Source organism: Anoplolepis gracilipes, chromosome 2, assembly GCF_047496725.1.
Source record: "Anoplolepis gracilipes chromosome 2, ASM4749672v1, whole genome shotgun sequence".
NCBI lineage: Eukaryota > Metazoa > Arthropoda > Insecta > Hymenoptera > Formicidae > Anoplolepis > Anoplolepis gracilipes.
The window spans coordinates 11,771,154-11,793,752 of NC_132971.1; the positions used below are offsets into that span (position 1 = coordinate 11,771,154).

At 26.3% G+C, this 22,599-nt stretch overlaps 1 protein-coding gene across 2 annotated transcripts in view; it reads left to right on the forward strand.

Annotated features, from left to right (window-relative positions):
* Positions 1-2,790: 2,790 nt before the first annotated feature.
* The window catches only part of LOC140662763 (uncharacterized), a 237,641-nt gene continuing 217,832 nt past the window's right edge, over positions 2,791-22,599 (forward strand). The window contains exon 1 of one of the 2 annotated variants that reach the window (XR_012046170.1): positions 2,791-3,237. Coding sequence is in view for 1 of the 2 variants with exons in the window: in XM_072886394.1 (XP_072742495.1) it covers positions 3,174-3,237 (64 nt within the window). In the remaining variant the exon portion in view is untranslated. The remainder of the gene's footprint in view (positions 3,238-22,599) is intronic. The other variant, XM_072886394.1, reaches the window with a different exon arrangement.

Below are 22,599 nucleotides of genomic sequence, written 5' to 3' on the forward strand. Positions count from 1 at the left end.
GTTGCAAGTTTCCAATTTTTCTCATTATATATCTTTCTAATTAAGCCTTAAATTAACGTTCGGTTAGAGTAAGTCTATCTGAAATTAATTGAAAAATGTAGTTCTGGTATTTTGTTAACTCGAAAAAGTTTAGTTTGCAAAAAGCGCCTTTTTTCAATCGCTTATAACTCGGAAATTATTGATGTCTCGACATTTTCGCTGAGAAAATATCGTCTCCAATTGATTTCAAGAATTTGCCATTAACAGGTTTTTCACCAATTACAGGACACTCTGTATAACTTGTTCTAAATCCAGATTGTAGGCGAAAGGTGTTAAATTACACATTAAATATATATATACATATATATGTGTGTGTGTGTGTGTGTGTGTGTGTTTGTGTGTGTATTTATATACTTAGTTCGTATTTGTCGTTCATTTTTGTCCTGCTAAGAATTTTCAATTTTTCGAAGACGAAACATGGCCGCGGTGCTCTGTAAAAAAAGTTATTGAGTGAGACAAATCAAAGCGCAAACGGCCGGCAACAGTTGCTTTTTATACAGTAGTCAAAAATCTTTCTATACTTAAAGGCCTACCTATATACTTAACGTATATATTTCTTACAATAAAGACCTTTGTATACTTTATGTAATACTTTTTCTGAAGTGAATTTTTGTTCTTAAACGAGCTTTTTTTCTATCACGAGTATATATATATATATATATATATATATATATATATATATATATAGGTTTTTTTTTAACATATTACATACTTAAAAATAAAGTCATGTTTCTTTTGTCATACAAAGACATTAGAAAATGTCGAAAGCCTGTTTGCGACGCTTGGGTATTGATTCTTTTATATAAGTGCGTCATATAGTTTATTTTTTTATTACATAATATATAATATACATATACATACATTCAATAAAATTGATGTTATATCAATTTGATTACTATATCAATTATACAAAAGAAACTGAATAATAAAATAAAGAAAACTATTTTTATTTATTAAGAATGAAATATTTTATTAAAAAGTTTAAAATATAATATGTACGTAAAAATTCACATATTTTTTCAAATTATACGAATCATTTTATATGGCATCTACATATATTTAATGTCATAGTAACATAGTTTCTATTATCGACATTGTTATATTAATAATATATTATTACTAATTACAGTGCATTATAATAAAATATAAATAAATCGTTACATAGTAGCGCCATATTTGTTACATTAAATTTGTGACTTTTATATTTTTTGCAATATTTTTTCATATTATAACTTTCGCAAGAAAGATATATTTTACATAAATAATTTTTCTTTAGTTGACGCATTTCTTTTTACAATATAATTTTTATAGATTTAAAAAATAAACAATGAAACAATACTTTTTTGTATTGGGAGAATAAATTTGCATTGCGACACTACCGGCCGCTGTTTAAACTTATCAAAACGGCCACTGCTTACCCATATTTAGTGTTGTTTATATGATAAGTGATTTAGCTAATTTATTTAAAATATAATGGAAATTTGATGCAAAGCCTAAAAATATAAAGTAAAAATAATTTTTAAAATAAGTTTTACGTGAAAATAATGTGGTTTTCACTACAGCATAGAAAAAAACATGATAAAGAAAGGTGTTCTGTTGAAAACTGTAAATAACATGTACATAATGTATCTAACCGTAGTAAAAGCATATCTTTTGATTTTTTTCAATACAATTGCACTTTTTATTAATTTTGTCTTTAAGAGTACATGCAAAATGTGGGTACGCGTCGGCTATGTTTGTTTTTTTACATTAGTGCCTCTCTACCCGCGATGTTAAATTTTTTTTCTCAATAACGCATTTTTAATGTATTTTAAACTAATATAATTTTATATAATAATTTTTTTAAACGACTGCGCATGGATTTGGTGCCCTTTTTATTTTTTTTCTTAAAATAGTAATTTGTTATATTGTATTAACATACATTTTTAATAAAAATGTTAAAAGCTTTTTCAATTATTTATTAGATAACAAAGAGTTTCGTGTTATAGTGCTAAATTTTTTTTGTACGTCTAATGTAAGTCGATATAAAATTTTTATTTCAAAATATTCACATGCTAAACAATTGTAAAATATATAATATTATTTTACAATATCCAATAGAGCTTTTAATGTTACAAAAAAAATCTTTCCTTCTACTTTTATATAAATAAAGGAAAATAATATTTTAAATAGTAAAAATAATATAAAGGAAATAGAGAGAACACACAATTATTTTAATGAAAATGTTATGTGAGAATTTTATAAGATTATAATAAAAATCATAAAAATGCATTTCAACATATGACAAAGTGAACGGCAGAATGATATATTTAAGACAACGAGAAAATCAAATAAAGAAAAATTGTATCTCGCAGTTCTGGTAAATGTCACGATTCATTACAATCCTGAGGGGGTACGATCAATAGCGGCGCGCACGGTAAAACATATATTATCCACGAGAGATACTCAAGCGGATGACAAAACGTGTGCCCGATGTAGCGTCGCAACGCGATAATCCTGCGTTCGATAAACTGGAGACGCGATAAATTGACATGTAGGAATAAGCATGTTGGGGTAGCGTCACGACATCAAGGGGATGCATCAGGGGAGTGGACGTCGAGAGAAGCGAAAGGAGACAGAACTATCCGTGGGGATGGAAAAATGAGCGAGAAGCGTGATGCAAACGCGTTGCCGGAAGTGTCAGGAGGGGTACCGAACGTAAAGAGGGAGGTTTGTCTGATGGTGCGAACGGTGGAACGCGAAATGCGAGGTGAGCGCGTGAGCAAAGGATGGTGGGAGGTTATAACTGGCGGCTGGTGGAAGGGAAACTGGGTGAGGTGGCGGAAGGGAAGAGGTTTGATACGGACTTTGGACAGCTACCCATGGCTCAGTTTGCTTCCGTTCTGCATCGTGCGAGGTTTGTGTGTGCTTTCTATTGAAGTGGTTGTCTGCACGTTGATCTGTGTTGAAGAAAAAAAAATTATCTCCCTCTCTTGTAACTTTCTGTCTTATTCGAAGTAATAACGGAATTATCTACGCATGATGTACATACAGCGGTACAGGATGTATTTATATGTGTGTGTATGAAGTGCCTCATATTCTATGAAGTGCATTTTGCTTTTGAGATAACTTTGTGTGATTGTGGATAGAAAATCATGTCGGCAAGAAACTATTGCTGTTTGCTCACGTCCTTGTTGCTCGCGCTTGGATGCATTCAAGGTAAATAATTATGTGTTCTGTAGTTGTACACACACACACACACACACACACACACACACACACACACACACACGCGCACACACACACACACACGCGCGCGCGCGCACGCACACACACACACACACACACACACACACACACACACACACACACACACACACACACACACACACACACACACACACACACACACACACACACACACACACACACACACACACACACACACACACACACACACACACACACACACACACACACACACACACACACACACACACACACACACACACACACACACACACACACACACACACACACACACACACACACACACACACACACACACACACACACACACACACACACACACACACACATCACATACAATTTTTGTAAAATAGAATTGCTCGTAACTTCATCTCTATTAATTGTTACATACATACATATATTCGTTTATGAAGGATTTCATATATTCGCTTAAAAGCGGATGATCCGTTTGACACTCCGTTTAATTTAATATATTTGACGAAATTACATGAGTTTGCATAACGTAATAATTCTAAAATGTGTCAGTTTTATGAAAAGTGTGCAATACAATATTAACTGTTGATATGTAATGTATTTTAGTATACATATAGACAATATAAAGAAAAAATTAGTATTCTATATATAACTATAAAATTATATATAAGTCTTCCTCGAAAAATTATATAATTTATGATTTATTATTTATACTAAAATTATTATAACTTTACAGGAAAATTCTATAATAGTTTTTATTGCAAATATGTTTATTTATCAGTCAAATAGAGAAATAATATAAAATTGTCGTAATATTAATATAAAAAAAAAAATATAAATTACAAGTTTAGCATTGTAATACTTTATGTAATTTAGTACTATTATAATACTTTATGTAGTTTAAATCTAGAAATAATATAAAATAAGAAAAAATAAGAAAAAATTAAAACAGTTTAGGTTTATAATATTTCATGTAAAGTTTAATATTGTTATAATTAAACTTTATGTAATTTAAATAACATTAGAAAATGATTACAATTAAATTAAAAAATGCAATTATACAATAGCAAATTTTTTTAATAATAGCAAATTTTATTAATAGCAAATATGAATTTAAAATGTAAAATTAAAAAATGGTTTTTTAATTTTACATATTTGATAAACAAATAGGAATACGTTAAAATAATACAATAGTAATACGTCAAAAAATTCGAGAGGCATAATATTTTTTAAATTAAGGTTTGAAGTTGTCTTATACGTGTAAGATTTGAGTTTTATTTAACTGTATACTTTGTAAGAGTTGGTGAATTTCGCGAATGTATGCATACCGCTTTATCCATTTTTGCACAGTTACGAGGTATTCACGAATTCATAGGATGTGCGGATGCAGCCTTGTGGAATATTTAAAGTAGTATCAAAAACGTTTGAGCAGTTATAAAAACTATATTTTATCATGAATAAATATAGTATAAACATGATTTATGATATATATATATAGAATATTATGATATATAATAACATATATAATATTATATATATATATTATAGGAAAATTTACATTTATAATATTTAAAAAAAAAATAAAAAAAAACATTTGTGTATATATGTATATAAATATTAAAATATATTATTGAACGTAACTATGCAGCAAATAATTATTTCTAAAATATACATTTTCAAATAAACAAATATTTTAAAAAAATATCACATAAAATAAAAGATAAAAAAACAGATTATAAAATTTACTACAATAATGTTGAAAGAAAGAGAAAAAGAGAGACAGAAAGGGTAGGAAGAGAGGCTGGAGGAAGAGTAGCAAGAGAGTGTGCGAGAGAGAGAAAGAGAGAGATTAAAAATAAAATAATTATTTTTTGTCATGTAATAAGCAGTTATTGACAGTTAATTTTATTATATGCATAACGTATTGTGCATATTCAGTAGAACTTTGCAATAAGGAAAGTCGTGGAAATTCAAAAAACACAAACAGAAATAATGGTTACGTACGAAAATGCTAAGAAGATTTGGTGCTACTCATGAACGTCAAAACAATATTGACTCTCAATAACGAAGAGAAGAATATAATGGAAACACACACATACACATACAAGACAATAATATTTAAACGTGTGTTTTCCAAACAATCGAAGTATACATATGATGTAGGCTCTCTGTATTTTCTTATAAGACTGTTTCTCTGCTGCGTAATGAACAGTATCTCAAATCTTTTTTCGAAAAGAACTCATCTAAGATTTCCATTTCATCTTAATCAAATTCATGATTATTTAATGTATGTATGATCCGTAATAACAGATTTTTGAATTGCATTCTTGTTGATATAACTTGTTGATATAATTTCTGTATTCGTTAATTCTAGATTTTAGAGATTTGTTTGATCTATGTAAGAAGCATGTCAATCGTTCCATGAGATTTTATAAACAATTATAACATTATTATGCGAAAAATTCGGCAATTTATCTTTGAATTAATTTATTTATGACAGATATGTATACGAAATTTTTAAGTCGGAATCGCGAATAACATTTTTGAAACATTCAGAGATCTTGGAAATGTATGAGAGATTAAAAAACATAACTTGTTCATTGTTATAAGTGTCATCGGAAGTATCATTGGAAGAAACCTATTTTTTAGATTGATTATGCATAAATAAATATTTAAACTGGTCTTGAAGTTTTAAAAATAAACGGCAAAGGATATCCATTATCTATTAAAATGCGAACGACCAACTTGAGATTTTTTTGATAGAATCTTAGATAAGAGAATAAAAAAACTCTGTCAATCAGGTTTAAAATTGTCTTTCTTATGGCAGATAAGGTGAAAGGAATTAACATTTAAACATTTTTCCAAAAATATAGGTTTGTAAAACCAAATTCAATAAAATTATTTAATTGTTTAAAATAAAAATTATAAAAAATTTAGTTGTTGATTTTCTTCTCTACCGTGAACTGTAGTAAGTCTGTTGTAATAAAAATTAAAAGAATTTAAAATACAATTCTTTATAGAGAAAAAGTAATCACCAATGTGATATCGTCAACATATCTAATGTAAAAAAAGGAATAAACCGAAAGATTACTATAATCACCCTAGAAGATAACTAATCACTACTACTCTTTAAATCTCGTATGATTAAATTCGCCACTATAGATGACAGCGAAAAACCTATGGGCGTTCCGAAGGTTTGCTGATAAAAAATACCATTAAAAGAGAAAAAGATTAAAGTACAAACAGAACTGCCTGCAAAAACTCATCTCGTAACATTTCACAATTGTTCTCAATAAGATTCCATCTTCTGGCAATACTGTCAACCACCTTTTATCAAAATGTTAGTAAACAGCGAAACTACATCCAAAGAAATTAGATCCAAAGTTCGCCAATGTAAATTGTCTCGCAAATTTTTTCACTAATTGAAAACTGTTTTTTGACATGGCTGTCAGCTTTGGGGACAGAATTATAAATAATTTTATGAATGATTTTTGAATCATTTTAAATGATTTTACGAATTATAAATGATTTTATGAATTATTTTTTGTAACAAGTATTTGAAAATTCATCAATTATCATTTGATTTTATCTTGCATTGAATATTTTATAACTAATTACTCTGTAACTAATTATAAATTTATTTGGAAAATTATGATATCTCTTTATCTTTATTTACAGTAACTTAATATATATATATATATATATATATATATATATATATATATACATAGAGTGGCTTATTTTAATTAATCTACTAGGATATTTTAAAATCCGTAATTAGGAAAGTATTTAAGTAAGATAATTGAAAATTGGATATTTTATGAGATATTTCACAGTTTATGTAAAATTATGACAAACTAAATATAAAAAGTATAAAAAATAACTAAACTAACTAAATATAAAATATAATAAAATATAAAATATCTCGTAAACTATTCAATTTTTGCTATTATATCCTTATAACATTTCATGCAGAATATTGCGAGGATCAATTTATATAAAAAATCAGAAGTTTAAAAAAACAAAATTCCTTTATATGATCTTAGTGTACACTCAAAATCAAAGTAATATGTTTATCTTTTTTCTCTTTTCCAACCACCTGTTATTTGAAAATTTTTTTTATAAAAAGGATTTTAAAATATTGTAATGGATTGATTAAAATGAATCATTCTCTAGATACATGTATGTATATGTAACTCAGATTATCATTGTCTAGATATTTTTTTCTTTATGTAGATATTTATTAAGGTAACACAGGATTTTCATTTTATAAAAAAGAAACGTACAGTAAATTTTTTTGGACTTTCTCTATTATCTACATTTTCTGTTGTATTCTAAGTCATTTATTATTCTCTAAATCTGAAATTTATTCTTTTGCTATTTCTCTCGTATTTATATTTGCCACATATGATCGTGCAAATATTTGAAATGAAAAACTAATAAAAGTTTTGTGGAATAACATTTTCGTTCTAGACATGTGACATTAGAATAAATATAAGGATTAAAAGGTAATATTACACAATATAGAAGAAATAATCTGTTCCATTGATTATGTTATATTAACAGAAAGAAAAAAATATGTTTTATATTTGTGCACCTAATTTTGTATTGAAAAAAACGTATTTTAACTTAAATACTATTGTCATAAAACTAATTGTCATTTTGAAAAATACTTCAGAATAATATTTGTTAATGTTATTAACTTACTTTTGATTTAGTGATGCTTACTAATATCAACTAATGCTCATAACCAATTAATGCTAACTAATACTCATTAATATTCAAGCAAAATTAAATAATGCGCAAAGTCTATATATCACGTTATTTTCAATAGTTTTTTACCCATTAATCAGTATTTATTTTTACTTTTGAAATAAACCTACTAGTTTTATAAAAAAAGCTTAAAGAAGAATTTTTTCTAGCATTTTTTCGAGCAATAATTTGTGCATTGAATAATACATCAAATGAAAGCTTATTACACATAGGTTTTTTCTGTTAAAACAGCATTTGAGACCTGTGGCCAATCATTGAAATATCTGAGTTACAATTTCCGACTACAGTGGGTTACTCTTCAATTCTGTTTTTTTTTAAATAATAATGACAAATCAGTTTCAAATCTTCCTTGTACAGAATTAATCAGCTATTTATAAGCTTTAATTAAACCATTTAGTAGGTTATCTATAGATCATTGCCCGAGAAGTGGGTGACATAAATAAGCCAAATAATGGCTAATAAATGAGCCAAAAAATGGCTAATTTGTCGGAGGCTCTTTGACAAGGATTTGATTTTTAATTAATAAATGATCCCAGTTGTACAAGAAAAAACAATGGGCGTGTTAAATGTATTTACAAAGATTAATGTAGTATACCTTTATTAAGCTAAACTCTCCACTATCGTCAAATGAAATCGGACCTGTCATGTAATTTAGTATTAATTAAGTGCTAATTTGTTGCTGTAGTCTGTATTTTGTTGCTCTTACAAGATCTTAATCTCAGGTTACCTTGCTTCCATTTTGAATTTGAATTCTTATTAAAGGACCAATAAAATTCGGACAAAAATTGACAAAAAATTAGCACATAATGAGCACTAAATTTAATGATAAGTCCGATTTTATTTGGTAATAATGGGGAGTCCATCTTAATAGAAATGTGTAGTATTAAATAATTACGTTATCAATAATAGAATTTTAGAATAGAGGGCGAGGTTTCTATCAAATCTATCATTATATTGGATATATTTCAAAATCATATAACACTAATTGTGCTTCTATGGAGATTAATCCACTTTGTGTAGCAAATTCTATATAAAGTAGCCATTTGTTAATTGATGTTAAATTTAAAATGTACTTGCATGTTTCTATTTTTAAAAATTATTTAGAAATTTTAATCATGATTAAAATTTCTAAATAATTTTTAAAAATAGAAACTATTTAAAATTAATAACTATTTTAATCATGATTAAAATTTCTAAATAATTTTTAAAAATAGAAACTATTTAAAATTAATAACTATTTTAATCATGATTAAAATTTCTAAATAATTTTTAAAAATAGAAACATGCAAGTACATTTTAAATTTAACATATATCATGATATATTTGATGTACTTTTGTTATAATATTGTATATTAATATAAAAAATAGATAAATAAATTTTTTATATAATGTTTTATAAGGATAAAATGTTCCTAAAATGTGTTGTTATAAGAAATATTGTTTTAGCATATATTTTACATTACATATATGAATATTATATATATAAATTGCAAGTCTCTTTCTGAAAAATTTTACAGTTTATTTCTTTCAAAATTTAAAGTTTTATTCAAACGAATTATATTAATAATCTATATATATATATATATATATATATATATATATATATATATATATATATATATATAATAGAATGTCTGTCTATATGTTCCTTAAACTCCTAAACTCTTTGAACGATTAAGATAAGGAAAAATTTGCATAGTTACTCTCTAGAACGCTACTGAAAATATCTAGGCTATCATAAAATTTGAACACCTTATTCCCATTTGATTTCATCTTGATACTTTGTGATAATTTATAAAATCTATGCTTTTCTCATCATCAACGATATGTTGTTCCAGAGTAGGCACGCCAAAACACTTACAGATTTTTGCTACGGAGGGAAAAACCAAAGTATTATGTGTCGAAAAGTATTAGAATAATAAATTAGCTATGTTGCAATAATACATATAGTATATATGTTTATTATAGTGGAACAAAGTAATACACTAAATAAATTTTTAAAGTATCACTATGAATTGATTTCAATGTTATTGTTCGATTTTCACAAATGCTGATGAAATGAAAAGCCCAGACAATGCCGAATAATTTCAGCTAGTATTAAATATTATAGCGAAAGAGTGTGTTTTATGTTGGTTTTAATTAATTAGAGAAAATAGAATGGTTACGTGTAAGTTTAATAAGAAAGGAAATTTATTCAGAATAAATTCATCGCGTATAACGTATTGTCTATTCGAGCTTCGATTATCGACTCCGTCCGTTAGTTTCTCGTCGTCTTGTCATAATATCGCGACCTTATTTATTTTGGACGCTTTGTTCATTTCTCAAACTTTCTTATACTTGGAAATACATATGTCAATATATGATTTATAGGCGTTAAATTTTAAACGCACGATAATGCTCTTTTTTTTTAGTTTCTACAATATAATCTGAGACTATTTAGTTTTGTTTTGTACATAAGAATAAATAAATTATTACGAAAAGGTTTATCTCACTAACCATTTCAATTTTCACTATATTATATAATATATTATATAATATATAATAGTAGATAGAGGTCTGAATAATGTATACTTTGAATCATTGCAAACACTTCTGGTTTCTAAACTATAATATATCTATAGCACATAATTACCGGTAATTATGCATCATTGCTAAATTAATTCTATTTACAGTAACAAATGTATAAGGTGTTTCATTTTAAAATATACAGTCGATTACATATAATTTTATGTTAATACTTTTATGCATAGAATAATGAGACAAATCAATTGGTGTAAAGAAACAGTTGATTTAAAGAAAAAATAAGTAACTGCTCATTGTAAATTTATTTTTTTCTGTAAAACAATTATGTGTTTTCTTTATACCAATTGATTCATCTCATTATTCTGTGCATAAAAGTATTAAGCTAAGATTATCGAAAACTAAATATTTTATAAGATATTTTTTATTTTATGTCAAAATGCTGTTTTCGAGCCTCATAAAGTACTGAAAAAATACTTTATTAAGTGTTTTGAAAAGCTCTTGAAGTAAGCTATAAAGATATACAGTGAAAAGTAAGGTGTTCCATTTAAGAAATTGAAGATGACCTTCAAATGATTATCCAAAGTCAAAAAATCAATGACATCATTTTATGTTTCCCTCGAAGTCACAAAACTATTGTACGAAGCATTTTTCCCGAAAATGTTCTACTTTCAAGACTGTATATTTTCAAATAAAACACCCTGTATATATTTACTGTGTAGTGCCTTGCTTCTTTTTCTTTATATCTTTAACGTCAGTATAGTAGATCTTTGAAGACGTACCAAAATTGCGTTCCTTGAATTTTATTACTCCGATTTAAACTTATAAAAAATAAATAAGTAAAATATAATCTAACTTTTTTTTTTACGATGATAAAAATTTATTGTTAGAACTTTTAAAAATATACAAGAATTTTTTCAGATTTCTATACATTTTAGAACAGTGTAAATCTGTTAATATTATATAAATATATATACATAATATATATTATATGTATATATATATATATATATTTAATGTGTAATTTAACACCTTCCGCCTAGCATCTGGGTCATTTAGGGTTCAGAACAAGTTATACAGGGTGTCCTGTAATTGGTGAAAAATTGGTGAGTCGATTTTTTCTTGGCGAAAATCTCGAGAGACGTCATAATTTTTTGCAAGTTTCCAATTTTTGTCATTATATATCTTTCTAATTAAGCCTTAAATTAACGTTCGATTAGAGTAAATCTATCTGAAATTAATTGAAAAATGTAATTCTGGTAATTTTTTAACTCCAAAAAGTTTAGTTTGCAAAAAACGCCTTTTTTTCAGTCGCTTATAACTCGGAAATTATTGATGTCTCGACATTTTCGCTGCGGAAATATCGTCTCCAATTGATCTCAAGAATTTGCCATTAACAGGTTTTTCACCAATTACAAGACACTCTGTATATATACACATATAGAGTAATTTTAAATAAGTGCGAAAAATTTTACGAGATGATTCTTTGTCGAAAATAAAGAGGCGTTTTTCATGTGAATATAAACTTTTATATCTTTCCCTGAAGAGTTATGCTCTTCCAAAGAAGGAGGTAAAAATTAGGTTTTCATTTTTTTCTCACATTTTGGACAAAATAAAAAAATAAAATTTGGTGAACATTTTCCATTAAGAAACAAGATATTTTCTAATACTTACTAATTTGTTTAATCTATTCATATTACAATTTATTTAGCACTGTGCTGTGCATAATAATATATTTTATTTTTATACTTGAAAACTAATAATCATACAAAAAAAAAAAAAAAAAATAAAATAAATAAAAAAGTTTCTGATGGGACTAAGCTTTTTAACGTATATTTTTAAATAATCATATTCTGGCTAGTTAAAAAGTTTTAATAAAAAATTGAATTGAGGTTGCTAGTTTCATCCCTTTATAACTTGGATTGAATAAATATTAAAAAATATTAATAAATATCCTTTTTATTAGTGGAAAATGTCTACTAAATTTTATTTTTATAACTTAGCTAAATGGAGAAAAAAATAAAAACGTAATTTTCATCTCTCTTTTTGAAGGAATGTAACTCCTTAGTGAAAGATATAGGATATATTTTTATATGAAAGACTCTCTTTAATTTTTGACAAAGAATTATTTATTATAGAATCACTCTCTGTATATACATACATATATATATATATATATATATATATATATATATATATATACAGGATTTATGTAGTACATGATTTATTTTAATTGTCCCAGACAAATATCTCTAAAAACATGAAATACATAGGAAATTATATATATATATACAGAGTGATTCAAAACAATCTTTTGTCCTTAAAATGTTGTATTCCTGAGTCAATTCTAAGATGATTTTTCCTTTATCAAAATTTTGTCCAAAGCTTAGTTTTTAAATTATAAGACGAAAAAGTTAACGAATTACGGGACGTGTGCGGGAAGTAGGCAAGGGTAACTCACTGTCCGATAGGTAATTATGTGGGACGTTACGATCAGCTTATTACACGCGATGTGCGTGCGTGTGCGTGTATGTGTGAGAAACGTTCATACACACACACAGAATTTGACCTATTCCAATATAAAAATTTCTTTGGACTTTGATTACTTTTGATTATGAGGATGATCTTGAAACATTTTTTATCTTTGATGGAAAATTTATCAGTAAACTTTTAATATACACCCATCAGTAAACCTTATATATACACCCATTTGCTCATTTATATCCGATAAAATATACACACACATACATTTCCTACGCGTAACGGACATACACACAGAGAGACAGAGAAGAGAGATAAAAGAAGATTTATACACAACATATACACAACATTACGCTTACATATATACTCAAAAGGAATGTAAATTCGTAACCCTCACGCGGTACATCTTGGGTAATACTAATACCGACGGTATTATAACTTTCAAGCCTCATAACTTGGAAAGTGCTTAATGAAAAAATACTTTATTACATGTTTTGGAAAATTCTCGAAAAATGAGCTACAAAAGTATCCAATAAAAATTGAAGGTTTCTATTTAAAAATGTCAAAGTGATCTTTACATGAACTTAATAATGCTATTTAAGATTATAATAATATTGTTACGTAATGCGTCACATAAAACTCTACAACTTTTTATATATGAAACATTTTTGTCGAAAATTTTGTCGCAAATTTTTCGAAATATTAAAGAGTTCCGAGTAATAAATCGAAGTATTAAAGAGTACTTTTTATATACCCGTATAACTCAGAAACTGGTCATAGAAGGTTTTTGTATTTTGACACTTTTCAGACACACAGAAATTACAACATATCATAAATTCAAGCAAATTGACGTTTTTTTCATATAAATCATGCGGCGTCCTTATAATGAATACTTACAATTAATAAAGATGTTATAAACTAATTTATATATATGCATGTATTTATGTATAAGAATATATATATATATATATATATATATGTATATATATATATATAATTAAAAAGATAAGAGACAATAAATAATTAAGTAAATAAATTACAACATATGTAAAAATCAAGGTGATTTGTGCTGTGTACATTTTAATAAAGATTTATATGAGCAATTTAATCTTACTTTTTTTATTTACTAAAACCAAAAGTTTAATTTTTTTCAGAATGCGAAAAATTAGAGAAAATTAATAATGAATTAATTTTCATAAATACTTTTGTGATTAAAATAAAAACTTTGTTTTTTAAATATGTAAGAATATTAATTTTAATAATTTTACTGAAACAATTAAAAAACCATTTTTTAAATAATAATTAAACATTAAAAGTTATTAAAAATAATTAAATATACATATTTTACGTACAGTTATAACTAGTTAATATTAGCTGATAATCATAATGCTTATATGTAGTAATTGTGTGTGTGAAGCTGGCGTATCATTTCGTGGAAACTCACAAATAATTAAGAGTTCTGACTTTATTTTCATAGTTCTAGAGTTCTTGATGGTTTAAACAAATAGTTCTGGCGATTAAAGCAAAAAAAATGCCTTCGGACAAACTGAGATGCTAACTTCACGCAGCATCTCACTTTGTCCCACAACATTTTCGCTATCAGTAATTGTAGAAAATTGAAAGATCTATAGTTCTAGATGAGTTCTAAAAAGAGTTCTGCCACCCAAAAGCAGAAAAATGTTAATTAAGATAAAATAAAAAACAACAAATCCCATAGATACAGATCGAGGTGAGATGCTGGTCGATTATCGATAGTTCTGCTCAATATAAAACAGTTCTCATATAGTTCTGGGCTTGTGCAATGCCTTTCCAAAGAGTTCTGCCATTTAAAATAATTAGATAATTTTTTAATTAATTATTATACCCGAAAATCGTGTAATTTCATACATAAAGGTGAGATGCCGGTCGATTATCGAGAGTTCTATTCAATATAAAACAGTTCTTATATAGTTCTGGGCTTGTGCAATGCCTTTCCAAAGAGTTCTGTCATTTAAAATAATTAGATAATTTTTTAATTAATTATTATACCCGAAAATCGTGTAATTTCATACATAAAGGTGAGATGCCGGTCGATTATTGAGAGTTCTGTTCAATATAAAACAGTTCTCATATAGTTCTGAGCTTGTGCAATACCTTTCCAAAGAGTTCTGCCATTTAAAAAGTTTAGATAATTTTTTAATTAATTATTATACCCGAAAAACGCGTAATTTCATACATAAAGGTGAGATGCCGGTCGATTTTCGGTAGTTCCGTTAATTCTAAATGAGTATTGGTATAGTTCTGGGCATGTACATTGCCTTTTCAAAGAGTTCTGCCATTTAAAATGTTTAGATAATTTTTTAATTAATTATTATACCCGAAAATCTCACCTTTATGTATAAAATTACACGATTTTCGGGTATAATAATTAATTAAAAAATTATCTAAACATTTTAAATGGCAGAACTCTTTGGAAAGGCATTGCACAAGCCCAGAACTATATGAGAACTGTTTTATATTGAATAGAACTATCGATAATCGACCGGCATCTCACCTTTATGTATGAAATTACGCGTTTTTCGGGTATAATAATTAATTAAAAAATTATCTAAACATTTTAAATGGCAGAACTCTTTGGAAAGGCATTGTACAAGCCCAGAACTATATGAGAACTGTTTTATATTGAGCAGAACTATCGATAATCGACCGGCATCTCACCTTCATGTATGAAATTACGCGTTTTTCGGGTATAATAATTAATTAAAAAATTATCTAAACATTTTAAATGGCAGAACTCTTTGAAAAGGCATTGCACAAGCCCAGAACTATATGAAAACTGTTTTATATTGAATAGAACTATCGATAATCGACCGGCATCTCACCTTTATGTATGAAATTACGCGTTTTTCGGGTATAATAATTAATTAAAAAATTATAATAATTAATTAAAAAATTATCTAAACATTTTAAATCGCAGAACTCTTTGGAAAGGCATTGTACAAGCCCAGAACTATATGAGAACTGTTTTATATTGAGCAGAACTATCGATAATCGACCGGCATTTCACCTTTATGTATGAAATTACGCGTTTTTTGGGTATAATAATTAATTAAAAAATTATCTAAACATTTTAAATGGCAGAACTCTTTGGAAAGGCATTGCCCAGAACTATATGAGAACTGTTTTATATTGAATAGAACTATCGATAATCGACCGGCATCTCACCTTTATGTATGAAATTACGCGTTTTTCGGGTATAATAATTAATTAAAAAATTATCTAAACATTTTAAATGGCAGAACTCTTTGGAAAGGCATTGTACAAGCCCAGAACTATATGAGAACTGTTTTATATTGAACAGAACTATCGATAATCGACCGGCATCTCACCTTTATGTATGAAATTACGCGTTTTTCGGGTATAATAATTAATTAAAAAATTATCTAATAATTTTAAATGGCAGAACTCTTTGGAAAGGCATTGCACAAGCCCAGAACTATATGAGAACTGTTTTATATTGAGCAGAACTCTCGATAATCGACCGGCATCTCACCTTTATGTATGAAATTACACGATTTTCGGGTATAATAATTAATTAAAAAATTATCTAATTATTTTAAATGGCAGAACTCTTTGGAAAGGCATTGCACAAGCCCAGAACTATATGAGAACTGTTTTATATTGAGCAGAACTCTCGATAATCGACCGGCATCTCACCTCGATCTGTATCTATGGGATTCGTTGTTTTTTATTTTATCTTAATTAACATTTTTCTGCTTTTGGGTGGCAGAACTCTTTTTAGAACTCATCTAGAACTATAGATCTTTCAATTTTCTACAATTACTGATAGCGAAAATGTCGTGGGACAAAGTGAGATGCTGCGTGAAGTTGGCATCTCAGTTTGTCCGAAGGCATTTTTTTTGCTTTAATCGCCAGAACTATTTGTTTAAACCATCAAGAACTCTAGAACTATTGAAAATAAAGTCAGAACTCTTAATTATTTGTGAGTTTCCACGAAATGATACGCCAGCTTCACACACACGTAGTAATTATACATAAAAAAACAATAAGGTACAATTAATATATTACTAGACAGTCAAAATCAATATCTTGGCTTATGAAAATTAATAAGAGGTAGTAAATAGATACGCAAATAAACAGATATGCACAAATCGATACGCATACAAGCTTAATTACGAACCTGTGTGTTAATTCCATGATATATTATTAATGAACTTTAATAATAATTAAATATTAATAAGATTAATAAGATTTATATAAAATTAATAAAATTTATAATTCAAAGCTGTTGTGACCTTGATATTTGTGCATAAAGATTTTTTACTTTATTTTATATTGAAAAAATGTTATATTAAAATGTTATATTAAATTGTAAAATTAAATTATAAAGATTCTGAGACACTTTGTATACACATATATATGTGTATATACATAAATACGTATATATGTAGGGTGTCCTATAATTGGTGAAAAACCTGCTAATGGCAGATTCTTGAGATCATTTGGAAATGATATTTCCTCAGCAAAAATGTCGTGGCATTAATAATTTCCGAGTTAAAGCGATTGAAAAAAAGCACTTTTCGCAAACTAAACTTTTTGAAGTTAAAAAATTACCAAAACTACATTCTTCAGTTAATTTCAGATAGAGTTTACTCTAATAAAATTTTAATTTAAGGCTTAATTACAAAGATATATAGGTAATGATAAAAATTGGAAACGTGCAAAAAAATGATGTCTTTCGATAGTTTCGTTGAGGAAAAATCGATTCTAAATGATCTCAAGAATCTGCTATTAGCAGGTTTTTCACTAATTACAGGACACCCTGCGTACATGCGCGCGCGCGTTTATGTATGTATGTGTATGCGTATGAATTTTAATAATTTTTCCATATTATATTATTTAAGAAAATGTTTAGTTATCAATACAATAATTGTTTTTATTATAACAATTAAGCTATTTTGATAACCATGTAAAATGACAATATAATTTGTAACAATTTTAATATATTGTATATTGAATTTTAAATAATTAATAAAATCTCTTATTTATTAATGATTTATTAACGATTATTTTTTCTTTTATTAACAGCCATAATATTATCTTTAATCATTATATAACAGTACGAAGTTTTTTTTGTATAAAATTGATTTTTAATTAACTTTATAGCTTTTTTATTGATGTATACATACAACATAGTCTGATTACATCTATAAATTATTTGAAAATATATTTTGCACGCTGTAATATAATATATTGTTCATTACTTTTTATTTTAAACAGCGTAAGTTTTCATAATCAATTATTATGGAAATTATTGCTATAAATAATAAACAATAAAATAATGCTTTTTTTATACATTTCTTATGATATAAATAAAGTTCTTTTTTTATTATTTCTTAATATTTAAAAAGATAATTTTCTATAGAATATGAAATCTCTCCTAGCAAATCAATAGTTTCATAGATATCAAAGAAGAATACATGGTTGATTTTGCACACACATAATTGTTAAAGCAAAAGTGAGCTTTTTGATTAATATAAACTAATGAAATTTTGCAACAACTTACTACCTACTCTATTACCTCACATATTAATATACATTAATGCATTCAATGCACGAGAATTCTCATTTGCGTACTCTGTTATAATATTGTACTAATTAGTCGTAGAATATTGCAAAATCTAAAACAATTCAATTTGCGATAGCCAAATTTGCTATGATATAATAACAATTAATATTTTATGCTACATGTAATTTGTACGCGTTAAATTACATGTTACAATTATCTTGAACAATCTAATAAATGAAAAGTTAATTTATAAGGTAATTTATAAGGTTCTTAAATAATCATTAAACATATTATTGAAACAGTTTTGAAATAAAATATTATTAAATAATAATATTTGATATTAATATCAAAGAGAAAGGCAATATGAGTCAATGCAGGATATAAAATACTATTTATAAGTCTTGTTAAAAATTGTGAGGCTTATGCCCTCACTGATGTGTCCGCTATAAATGCACTGTTAAATAAGTTACACTTGTATTTGCCATTTCTACATTAATTCATCTGTTCAAATTTTTCTTAAAAAAGTGCTTTATTAACAATTAAAAAATAATTTTCTTTAAATTTTAATCACTTTTCCTCTTTCTTCACAAATGCTTCACAAAAATCCATTTAATTCTTCTATTTTCTTTTAAATATTATTTTCCTACAGTTATTATTTGACTTTTAATAATCGCGTTTTCGCTTTAGATATTAACATTTTCTTTTTTTATTTGTTATTTCAACTCGTTTTATTATTTTCAACAAATTTATAACAAAATATTATTTGATTTGAATAAAGATTGACTATTATTAGTAAAAAAATTACAAATGATATGTACATGCAGATTAATTCACAAAAAAATTTCTTATTCTCTATTTTTCTTCATTAACTTTTTGTTCATGTATTCTTTTACAGCTCAAGATAGTTGATTGATATTTCTTCATAAACTTTCTTGAATAAACTACGATAATATTTTTTACTTTAAATAATAATTTTGTTTTCTTTTCTTTCGATGCTAAGGATAGATTTCCCTTTCGTCAGCAGTTGCTCTCAGTGTCTCCCAGGAATTGACTCCACTATTCTTATTTTGTGTTGCGCATCTGATGCTTTTGCAGCTTCTATCGAATATATTTCTTTAGCATGTATTTCAGTCTTTTACTGACTGAATTCAGTTTAAAAGATCAATATTGTTTATTAAAGAATAGTATAAATTTATTAAAAAATAAGAAGCATCTTACTCTCTTTTTATATTGACAAGTTTTGTTTTTCTCTATAAAAATGAAATTATGTAAATTTATGATAATCTAATTGATAATGAAAATAACACATTTACTATATGGTAATTACAAACATAAAACTTTCCAAGTGGTCAACTTAAAATTCAATAGCAACATCTTTATTTATATTTAGTTGCTTCATCTATAAAATTACTATATGTTATTTTCAGATCTATGGAAGGATGGGTCGGAAGGGTGTAACAAATATTACCCGAAACCATACTTTTAAGATATATACGTTTCGAATCGAACGAACTATCAGGTCCGAAAAGCAGGTCAACGATCAGAAAAGTCGCTGTATGTTTCAGACATTCGTTCGATGGTCCTTTTTGGTAAAGGAATTTAATCCTTATTGCATGAGATAGGACCAAATGCGATTTGTAGAAGTTTTTCATAAAGTTCTGCTCTTTTTAATACATTACTATAAGGGAAGCAATTGGAACATTTGCTTATAAAAGTATTCTCTATTATTCTAAATAAAAGTGACACTTTTAATAGTGCGACGTTACGACAGTTACGATGCGAAAATAGTTCCGGGACAACTTTCAATATTTATGTTTATTTATTTTTAATCAAAACTTACATAAGCACTGCTGTTTACAATAATATTGTAAATTTGATATTAAATATCAAAAAGTGTCATTGACGTTTGTTACTGAAACGTCTATTTTTCGAAATATTTGATCATTCTAGAACTTTTGGCGCTCACTGTATATCAAACGGCACAATTAATAATCAGCAAGCGAGTAACGCAAATTTTACAGCAAAGCTGCTGCTCAAACATGACGAATAACAATTGAGTCGACAATTGCTTATTCTGTTCCAACATTGCAAAACAAAGTATCAATTTTCAGAATAAAGAGACGCGTGCCGAGTATTTTAACACTCAGTTTTAAAATTTATATATTTTCCATCATTTTTAAATTCAAATAATTTTTAATTATAATTTATTATGACAAAAGTTTTTTTGTATTAATTTTGTTTTACTTTAAAGTGATTTTACTACTCTTGTTAAATTATTATGCTGTTATAGATAAGCTTTATCTAAAAATATAAAATACATTATATATATATATATATATATATATATATATATATGTGTGTGTGTGTAATAACTATAGTTTAGTAGAATTATATATAGTAATTTAAAAAATGTTTATATATATGTAAATATTTTTCAAGTATATAATTTTCAAAATACGTAATCATATATTGGACTATATAGAATATAATAATTTTAAACACAGTAATAAAAGAATTAAATTTCATATACATTTTACATACATTTATATAAATTGTATATATATTTGTTTTTATGATTTGGCATAATTTTCTGATATTCTTATTTTTTCACAAACAGTTAACCAATAAAATGTTCATTAAAAAAATACTTTTTTGTAAAAAAACTAATAATATGAAATGCACAGAATAAAAAATATGAAATACATATGTGTAAATTTGACATTATATACTTTGACATATTTTTAAATAACGTATGAAACATCTCGTAAACTATTCCATTTTTGGCCATTCTATTCTTATAATTTTTTTTGTTTTTATTAATTTAAATGAATATTTTTCAAGAAATTACACTTGAATATCTTGGATATTAAAACAAATTTTTTAAATACAACAAATTTAAAATATACAATTTAAAATACAATATTTATGTATTATAACCAAATTTAAATAAAAAATAAAAAATAAATTATTTTTAATTAGGCTATACTGTTGTCAAAATAGTAAAAAAAAAGTAATAGATTAAAAAACTGTACGCTTTTCGTACAAAATTCGGTAGAAGTTGCATAATTGGAAACTCAATTTTGTAATTAATTAAGTAATTAGGATTAATTAATGATTTTGGTAAAATATTAGAGGAAATACGGGAAAAGAATTTTGTAATTATATAAAGTGTAATAATCTTAAATTCTCTGAGCATGAATTTTATATGAATTGTTTAATAATTAATTAATTCAATTTACTTCTGATTTTAAATTAAATTTAAAAATAGGTTGAGTTAGGTTATTCCTTTCGCGAAGGAGGTAGAAGGGTGAAGCTCCTCTGCCGCCCATGCATTCATTTAAATACTTACATATACAATTAATATAAAATTCATATTCAGAGAAATTGAGATTATCACATTATATATTTTACGGGGCTAAATAATTTGTTACAAGCTATTTTCTTTGAAACTACTGGAGATATGTACTTGAATTTTTTTTACATTAAATAGCACAGAGGCTAATTACTTGGCGTGTGAAAACATTTTATAGGGGGATTTTAGGGGAACAAAAAGAGGAAACTTCTAATTTTTTAAATAGAATGAGTTACTACTTTTTATGTAATCCGATAGTTTTCATTAAAATTAACAATATTTACATAATATGCTTGTAATAAGTTATTTAGCCTGTATAATTACAAAACAGCATTCCCACAATTATCCTACCCGTCAGTAATTTTATTTTTTGCTCTTTCCGCACTTAATTTGCCTTAATATTTTATTAGCATTATTAATTAGTTCTAATTACTTAATTAATTATGAAATTGAGCACTCTCACAATGATGCAAGTTTTACCTAAATTTCGTATAAATGCATTAAATATAAAATAAAAACATAAAATAAATATACATTTTGGTGCATTGATCTTAACCACTTTCAATGTTATAATTAAAATTAATTAATAACAATTAAAAATTACCACATGCAATGTTGCATTTTACATTCAAAGGCGAACAAT